The sequence below is a fragment of the Amphiprion ocellaris genome, chromosome 1 (assembly GCF_022539595.1).
Source record: "Amphiprion ocellaris isolate individual 3 ecotype Okinawa chromosome 1, ASM2253959v1, whole genome shotgun sequence".
NCBI lineage: Eukaryota > Metazoa > Chordata > Actinopteri > Pomacentridae > Amphiprion > Amphiprion ocellaris.
In genome coordinates this window covers 29570378-29579523 of record NC_072766.1, presented here as the reverse complement: position 1 = coordinate 29579523, position 9146 = coordinate 29570378, and the positions used below count along the sequence as shown (strand labels likewise).

Sequence of the window (9146 nt, the reverse complement as noted above, 5' to 3'; positions counted from 1 at the left end):
CACTAAAGTTGCATATAAAGTGCATTAAAAGCGGCACCGATAAGAAAATAAACACTTACCGAACTGTCAGAGTAATTTCGGTGTCTGCTGGTAGGATCAGCCGAAGGTAGAAAACTGATTAAAACAAGCCAACGGGCAGGAAAGCTACCTATGGAAAATGTTCTGCTGCTCCACCGATAAATAAACCAACAGTTATTACATCAGAATTAATCCAAACGAGGAGAGCAGAGTCTAGGCTGCCTCCTCCATAGGACCTGGCAATCATGCCAGACCGGACTGTCAATCAAGTAACCCCGCCCCCTGGCTTCACAAAGCTTTAAGGCTCTATAAAAAAATCAGTATTGATTTATTTTAAGATCAGCCACCCGATCTCTCATTTTGACCATGAAAACTAACAAAAAAAATTATATACAGTCTATGCACCGTACTCTGACTCCACGCTTTGACCACTTCCCGTCTCATAGAAAAATGAAAAAACGGACCTTTTTTCGTTTCTGTCTCTTACTGATTTTATTTTTTCGTTATTCTAAATATAAAATGAAAATCAAAACATTTTTAAAATTTCGTATATCCCTTTTTTAATCACGAAAAGGAAAAACACCTTGTATTTCAATTTTAATTTTTGTATTTTAAAACGAAAATCAAATAACCACTCCTTTCAGAACGGAAAATCCAATTCCCAATATGTACACAATCCGTGTCTAATCCGTGTATGGTTCGCTCATTCGTTTTTCCGTTTCAAAATAAAATCTAAAAAAAAAACAATAAACCACGATGTTTTTTTGTTTTTCCGTTTTTAAAACCTAAATGCAGAAATGTATTATTTAACTAATGAAAAAACTACAGCGTTGGTTTTTTACTCTAGCTTTTTAAACCCGAAATACAAAATACGGCTGTTGTTTTATTTTGTAGCAACATCGGAAGTCGCCGAGGAAACACAGTTTAGAGCTGGTCTGGACCTTGAACACATCTAGAATGGCTGTTCTCGAGCCCTTTTCCTATTTAATTCTCTTTAAGAGTGGAAAACCCACGCAGAAATCATGGAGCTCCACATTGCTCTATAATGAGAGTCAGGAGGTTCTGCTGGAGAACAGTTTAAGAAGATCAATCATGTGTCTGAGCTGATTTGGAGAGAGCTGTAATTTATTCTATTAACCACGTTATTTTCAGTGCTATGCTTTATTAACTGTAGAATGTTGTGTTTCACTTCTGTGTGTTTTACAGTCAGATCCGATATGTGGAATGAAAGTTTATTACGGGATACTGGTCTTCTATTGGTGTTCAGGTTAACTGGTGATAGTTTCCGTCTCCAGATGTTTCGTCCTCAGATTCATCCTGACCAGACCTGGCTGTGTGTGAAATAAAGATAAAGAAGACCTCGCCGAAAAACGTCGGTATCAATGAAGTCTATATCCATGTAAATATCACCTACAGACAATAAAAAGAAATGTGCTGGCGAAATTTAAAAAAAAACACATATTTTTTATGAATGGTGAGAGGAAACGATGGAATCCAGAGATAAAATTAGAATTCCCCGTTCATTTTAACCCCTGTAAGTTTTTCTACACAGCTGGAGGCTGCAGTTTCAGGAGCACACATAATCTTTACATTTGATTAACACAAAACATGCTTCCAAATTAGCTTCCTTTATTGACAATATGTTTGTATAATAGCCCATTTTCTTTTTGATTAATATTTTGTTTAAAGCACAAGCCCTTTGTTCTATATTATTATTTTCTTTTTTGTTTTTGTTTTCTTGAATGTAAAAAGTACGGTGGCCGAGAGGTGCAAACCAAATTTACATAATGCAAAACACTTTTACAAAGCTTGAGACAAATTTACATTTACGAAAACATTTTTACATATCATAAAACAAAATTACAAGTTCTGAAACAAATTTACATTTTAGAAAAAAATTTACAAGATGCAAAACACTTTTACAACCTCCAAGACAAATTTACAAGTGACGAAACACTTTTACAAATCCAAAAACACTTTTACAAACTCAATTTAACCGGAAAGGGAATGTCCCAACTCCGGTGTTGAACCGGAAGTGATAACGAGGAGCGGCTAATGAGACTTTTGGTTGTTGTTGATGGTGAGCCAAGATGGACAGCGAGCGGGTGATGTTTTGCCCGTTTTGTGGGGAACATATGAGCCGATTGACGCGGTTTTGTTTTTCGTGTGGTCAGTCTTTAGAGTGTTTAAATGGCGCAGATCAGACCGACAGAGTAGATATGCTTCAGCAGTGTATAAGATATTTCAATGAAGGACACTCGTACGCTGTAATCGTGGATATGATGTCATGTTTACACGGTTTTCAAATCAGCTTGAGGTCTCTGAAAAGCAAACTGAATGAAGCTGGTTTATATCGCAGAAAGTATTACTCCGCTACAAACGCCATAATGAGGGCCATCCAACTGGAACTTCGTGGACCTGGACAGTTATTTGGCTACCGCACGATGTGCCAGGTGCTTAAACAAAAGCACAATCTACGTGTAAAGAGGGATCATGTGATGAATTTGCTTCGGGAACTGAATACTCGGGGATGTGAGAGGAGATCACGCAGAAGGTTTGTCAGAAGAACTTACCACTCCATGGGACCAAACTACATGTGGCATGCAGATGGTTATGACAAGCTTAAGCCATTCGGGTTGGCTATTTCAGGCTGTATCGATGGATTTTCCCGTAAAGTAATGTGGCTTGCATGTGGACCGACAAATAATGACCCAAGTGTGATCGCTTACTATTTTCTGTCATGTGTGCGAAACCTTGGTGTCACTCCCATGAGACTGAGGACTGACTGTGGCACTGAGAACGGGACCATGGCTGCAATTCAGAGCACACTACGCCACTACCACAATGACTACTTCTCTGGAGCATCCAGCCACATGTATGGCTCATCCACAAACAACCACAGGATTGAGTCTTGGTGGTCCATCTTCAGAAAGGGAAGGTAAGTGACCGTCCTCAAGTCATATTATATGTAACATTTTATTTTATTCATTTAAACATAAGTAGAGTTTCCCACAGATTTAACTGAGACTATGGGAATATAAGTTACCCTTATTTTTGTTATCTAATATCAATTTTGGAGTAAAATCATCAAATATTATTGTTTCTATTTGATCATTAGGAAGTGTTTTCATAAGTATAGGCAAGTTATACTTATTAAAATAAGTATAAATTATCTTATGTGTTTATGATAAGACAAGAAGCAAAAATATATATAATTTATGTTCAACATTAATTGTTTAGCTTTTATTTCGACCATGGGGGTAAAAATAGTGTGGTGAGAGGCGTTATAGTTTCTTCTATTAATGGGAAACACTGCAAATATATATGCTTAAAATTAAAATATTTTCCTGATTGCTCTAGGTCTCAGTTCTGGATGGACCTATTTGCAGACCTTAGAGATGCTGGATACTTCAACGGGAGTCATGAGCATCAATGTCTACTGAGATATTCTTTTGGTGATATTATCCAGAAGGACTTGGATGAGTGTGTGAGACTGTGGAACAGTCACAGGATCCGCCCCTCAAGAACAGCATCATGTCCAGGAGGTGTGCCCAATGAGCTCTACTACTTACCATACAGGTAATACTTTGGTGATAGATTGAAATTTGTATTTGTTTTCCTTTTATCTTAAATTTTGTCTTATGTTTAACATAGGTTTGGCTCCAGAGACTGTGGATTTAAAGTTGAACGGGCTGAACTGGATGCCTTTCCTGAGGCTCGCCTGTTAAGAGCTCCATGTGGGGACACCAGCATGCAGGAGTATTTGGACTTGGCCATGGAGAACAGTCATTTACATAAGCCAGAGTGTTGGCAGTCTGCAACTGAACTGTATCTAAAACTAAAAGAAATTGCTGAGCTATGAAAGAAGACAAGTTTATTGGAATGGTAGAACATATACACAAACGTGTCTGAATTTGTCACGGCTTCATTAATTCAAAGCGGAAAATATATGAATAAAAAATAAAGCAAAGTAATACCCCGTTACTACATTTTAACATTTTTTTCGAGAACAAAATCTCCTGAAATGCTCCTCTCATTCTAAAATTAATCTGAATACATAACAGTGATTCATAAACAGACCACAGTTTAAAAATAATGGATCTAAAACGATTGAGATCTAACCGCACCTTTAAGTGCACCAACAACAGCAAGTTTAGAACAAAACATTTCTAAAGTCTGAGCTCTAGAGCAGTGTTTCTCAAACCGTGGTATGTGTGCTGCTGGTGGTACTCAGGGTCATCTGCATCTACTTTATTCATTTTAATTAGAGATAATTTAGTTTGGTTTAGTAATGTGTTTAAGTTAGGCACTTTTCTGGTTCAGACATAGTTTACACCTACTTCAGACAAAATTCAGACCAGTTTAGCTTTAATTAAGATTCCTTTTGGACCTGGTTTTCTCCAGATTTAGTCCTGGTGGTACTTGGAAGGTCATATATTTAATGAGGTGGTACTTTGCTTGTCAAATGTGTTACGAGGTGGTACTTGATGTGAGAAGTTTGAGAAACACTGCTCCAGAGGTCATCTAGTCATGTGGTTTAAAAACAGCCAAATCCTGGACTATTTTCAATTCCAAAGTCCATTTGTGACTTAAACATACTGTATGAATCAAGGAGTGGTAATTTTAGCAAGTTTGAACATGTATTTGCCATCGGGAATGGAGAGTTATCCAGGAACTGTATTTGAGGCAGTGGTTCCAAACCAGAAGGGGGAAGTGATGACAGCCCAGTTGCAAACATCAAAACATCCTCCACAGACACAGAGGCCTTGCCTTCTGTAAAGAAAAAAATGTTCAGATAGACCATGGTAATGTGGTGTTTCAGGTAGTTACAAAAAACATACAAACCTTCACAATCAAGGAGGTAGTCTGCCCAGTAGGCCAAAGTTTGACTTTCTTTTAGTCTCCTGTTACTCCCTGAAGGGCTGAGGTTAGGTTTGAAGAGTCTCTCAAGTTCCAAGCCAGTGAGTGGCTTTGCAGTGTGGCCCAGGACAGGGGACAGCAAAGAAGGGTGTTGTTGTAGTGCATTAAGAAACTGAAGGGCAGTAAGACCATCTTTGAATCTACAAAGTGAACACAAACACTTTCACCGCTGTGTGGCTGTAGAGGTTCTCTTCCAATCCCTCCAAAACAAATTAAGAGTTAATTTGCAAAAACCGATAACTCAATGTTCACATTTTTTTTTAGAAAACTTGTTTTTTTGTTGTTTACTTGAAATAATATCAATCAAACTGACATTGAGTGCATGTGACTCAGTAGAAACTAAAAAAAAAAAAAAAAAAATCAGAGGAGCTGTTTTTGCAAATTAACTCTTCAAATGTACACACAAGGCTAGTTGTGTGTGACTTGTGTTACTACATTGACTAAGTGATAACAGATATACATGCCATGAGAAATTTCAAACAAAATTATCACAGAGAAAATGACAATTAAAAATATGTTCTGACCTGTCAATTACAGATGAGTTGCGGTCAATAATATACCATCTGAGGTAGTCTGCCACAACTTCTTTCTTCTCTCCCAGAGCAGCCACATGTCTCAGACAGCCTGCTGTTTGTAACATTGTGCTGTGTCTCAGGATACATTCCCGCAGAGCATCCAATGAAGTAGCATTCTCAATCTGAAAGACATAATAAACAGCATAAGCATCCCAGTAACTGACTGTATTCTCTTACATATTTTTATTCAGTGACATACCCATCATGGTAACCCTACCCTATCAAAAACTAATAAACAAAGCCAAATCTGTGTATGCATGATAGGAAGCAAAAGTGTACTAAACTACACTACAGAAACAATGTAAAACACCATCCTACCACACTGTAGCTTTATGCTATTCTCAACTCTCGCAAAGCTTTCCCTATTTCTTCATCAGTTATTAAACTAACTGCAGCTTTGAACGAAGACTGGCCAGCAAGGTAATGTACAAGATCTTCAGACAGGAAATGGGGTCCTGGACCTCCATGTACAATTGACACTGCAATCATCTTTCCTGCCATGAAGTATTCATCCTCCCTAACAGCTGTGAATGAGCACATTTTGCAAAATTAAACACAGAAAACACAATCCATTTTAAGAAAAATAGGAAAAAGCTTGTGCCATATGATAGCCGTCCATATTTAATGATCATTAACCAACCATGTAGTATAGTATACATCTAACACTATGCATACCATTTGCATTGTAGACCAAGAACCGATGTCCTTCTGGTCCATCAAAAATGGGTCGGTCTTTCAGGTGTTTCATTAGCAGAGTTAAAAATTCTCTTCTTGGACCACCTGTATCAATTCCCTCCTCAAAGACACCAGCATCATCAGTAAATCTGACAAGCATGTCATAGGTTTCAGAATATGTTGTACGCTTGAAACCTCTGACTGCGCCATCCCAAACATTAGCCCTTGAGATGTTGAATCTGCAGACATTTTTGTGAGCAATAGGAAGTGACAGATTTGCCACAACGTCAGGTAGTGTTATGTTCATCTCCTCCCTGTAATGATAAAGTGATCTAATTAATGGATATCCCAGACAGTGCATGCTTTTAGAAGAATTTTCTAAATACCACCAATATTGCACAAAAAAACTGGAATGCCACAGTCAAAAGTTCATTTTACCTTGCTGTGTGCTGGGAAATTTCCTCAGTGACTGTAACCAGCTTCTCGTCATCTTCCTCAACACCTGGTGCATACAAGTCCGTGTATTTACTGATGGGAAATTGCAATTTTGATGTTAAAACATGTTGCAAACAACCTTCTTCCTGATTAATTTAACAAAAAGTATGTGTCACTATAATTTTTACTTACCCATAGCAAGAAGTCTTAGCTGAATTAGTTTCAGGTGGATCCATATCCTCAGCATCAGATATTTCTATCTGAAAACAAATTTAAAAATGTCTGAAACAACACTACTGAAAGTACCAAATGTCAATCCCACAGTCTGCCCTCTTACCCGTCCAGGCTGAATTGTTGTTGAATGTCGTAGTGCATTTCTGAAACATAGTTAAAATTATAAAATTATTACATTACTTATTACTGTCCTACATAGTAATCTAAGACTGTAAACAAATACAGCCATGATTCCAATTGGTTGAGTACCACTAGAAAGGATCTTTAATTAAATCTGGCTCCCTGACAAAGGCCAGATGCCAAAGTGTACTGACCTTTTATCTTCAGTTTTGTGTTTGGGAGTACTTTGGTTTGGTGGTTCAAAAACCTGAGAGGAAACGTATAAATTTATCAACAATTTGTAATTGCTTCCCTTACCATATACAGTATATACCAACAGTGAAAGGTTGGCATTGTTGTCATAAATAAATCAATAAATATGTTCATACAAATAAAGGTATGAGAAAAAAAAATGATAAAAATTGGTGTACCACAGTGTCGGCTTGATTAAATTCAGCTGTGCTCCTTGATGTGATGATAATTTCAGAATCAGAGTCTGAGGTATCTCCCACTTCTGAAAAAAAACAACAAATCAACAATTCATGTAGATACCGTAGATGTGTCCTTCCATAGAGTCTAATCTAAAATATGTAAAAAACATTGAGTCATGAGATCCACTAACCTCCTTTGAAATGTGTTTCAAGGCAAATGAAAAAGTTGATCCTGCAGTATGGCCTCCCTAGTTCCTTTTTATAATCAGCCAGTTTGAACGTTTTTTCTGACCCTGGCACATGGACCACCTCTGAGCAGTCTGGATACAAAAGGACATATGGTCCTTCTGGCACGTCCTTGTTGAATGTTCTCATTTTCTTCACAGCTTGTTTCAGAAGATCAGGTGCTTCGACCTCTGGGTCAACAAATAACGGAAGACTTTTCCCTCTTACAGGTTTGAAATCAGTTCCATCACTTCCATGTGGCATCATCAACCCAATGTTTATCTAAAAATAATACCATAATGTTAATTTATTATATTAAGCATGGATAATATATTTTATAAAAGATTTAACAACAGGTACATGTGTCTGAGCTATATGCTCTAAAACAGTGTTTTGCAATTTTAGACTGTATCCATGTTAATTATAGATAGTTTGATTTATCCTGTACTCGTGTTTAAGTAAGGCACTTTTCTGGCTTAGACATGGTTTGCACCCTGTTTCGACTGAATTTTTAGCTTAATCTAAGGTTCTTTTTTAGTCCTGGTGGTACTTGGAAGGTCAAATATATTAATGAGGTGGTACTTCAAAGGTCAGATGTGTTACAAGGTGGTACTTGATGTGAAGTTGAACAGTTTGAGAACTATTGCTCAAAAATACACAGGTGCCTGCGTCAAAGGTTTTAGTTTTTCTGTTACACTTAATTCCTTCTCTACAATAAATCTAACATGATACACATCCACTTCTGAGTCATCTCGAGTCAAAGTATTGATAAGCTAAGGCTGTCAGTAAACATACCTGGACATGATTTCGTTGTTTAGCCCGATGTCTTCCACGCGGCCCGTAGTTACATGACTGCCGCTCCTTTGACTTTGAGCTTCTGTACTCCAGGAAATGCTTATATGATGGACACGATTTTTCTGCTGAAATTAATAAAGCCACGTTTCAAAACAGAAAATTGACAGCCGCTAACCATTAGCGCTTTTCACACCGCTACATGCTACACTTACCCTGTTTAGCATTAACCGATGGTTGAGATGTCTCCTGTGTTTCTGCTCTGTCAGTCTGATCTGCGCCATTTAAACACTCTAAAGACCGACCACACGAAAAACAAAACCGCGTCAATCGGCTCATATGTTCCCCACAAAACGGGCAAAACATCACCCGCTCGCTGTCCATCTTGGCTCACCATCAACAACAACCAAAAGTCGCATTAGCCGCTCCTCGTTATCACTTCCGGTTCAACACCGGAGTTGGGACATTCCCTTTCCGGTTAAATTGAGTTTGTAAAAGTGTTTTTGGATTTGTAAATTTGTCTTGGAGGTTGTAAAAGTGTTTTGCATCTTGTAAATTTTTTTCTAAAATGTAAATTTGTTTCAGAACTTGTAATTTTGTTTTATGATATGTAAAAATGTTTTTGTAAATTTAAATTTGTCTCAAGCTTTGTAAAAGTGTTTTGCATTATGTAAATTTGGTTTGCACCTCTCGGCCAACGTAAAAAAGACTGTTTTTTGTACCTATTTTGTTTGTATTTGGC

General features: G+C 37.5%; 2 protein-coding genes across 5 annotated transcripts; one reads left to right on the top strand and one right to left on the bottom strand.

Moving 5' to 3' along the window:
* The first annotated feature begins 2078 nt into the window (after positions 1-2078).
* On the top strand, positions 2079-4002 carry LOC118471810 (uncharacterized). 2 transcript variants are annotated; one of them, XM_055009374.1, is made up of 3 exons: positions 2079-2956; positions 3379-3563; positions 3673-4002. In XM_055009374.1, exons 1-3 carry the CDS (start codon positions 2109-2111, stop codon positions 3744-3746), a joined length of 1107 nt encoding a protein of 368 aa, XP_054865349.1. In that variant the 5' UTR covers positions 2079-2108; the 3' UTR covers positions 3747-4002. The 2 variants fall into 2 exon arrangements, with proteins under 2 accessions (XP_054865349.1, XP_035814228.2); XM_035958335.2 differs by having other exon boundaries at positions 2080-2956; positions 3379-3597.
* Positions 3876-8856, bottom strand: LOC111583531 (uncharacterized). Of its 3 annotated transcripts, none has more exons than XM_055009379.1 (12): positions 8620-8856; positions 8408-8529; positions 7579-7894; positions 7388-7470; positions 7172-7224; positions 6961-7000; positions 6816-6883; positions 6627-6716; positions 6189-6502; positions 5463-5635; positions 4864-5078; positions 3876-4791 (listed from the first exon to the last, which is right to left on the bottom strand). In XM_055009379.1, the coding sequence occupies exons 1-10, from the start codon at positions 8786-8788 to the stop codon at positions 5631-5633; spliced, it is 1260 nt and encodes a 419-aa protein (XP_054865354.1). In that variant the 5' UTR covers positions 8789-8856; the 3' UTR covers positions 3876-4791; positions 4864-5078; positions 5463-5630. The 3 variants fall into 3 exon arrangements, with proteins under 3 accessions (XP_054865354.1, XP_054865350.1, XP_054865353.1); XM_055009375.1 differs by having other exon boundaries at positions 8408-8532; positions 8620-8855; XM_055009378.1 differs by having other exon boundaries at positions 3876-4788; positions 8408-8532; positions 8620-8855.
* Positions 8857-9146: the final 290 nt, after the last annotated feature.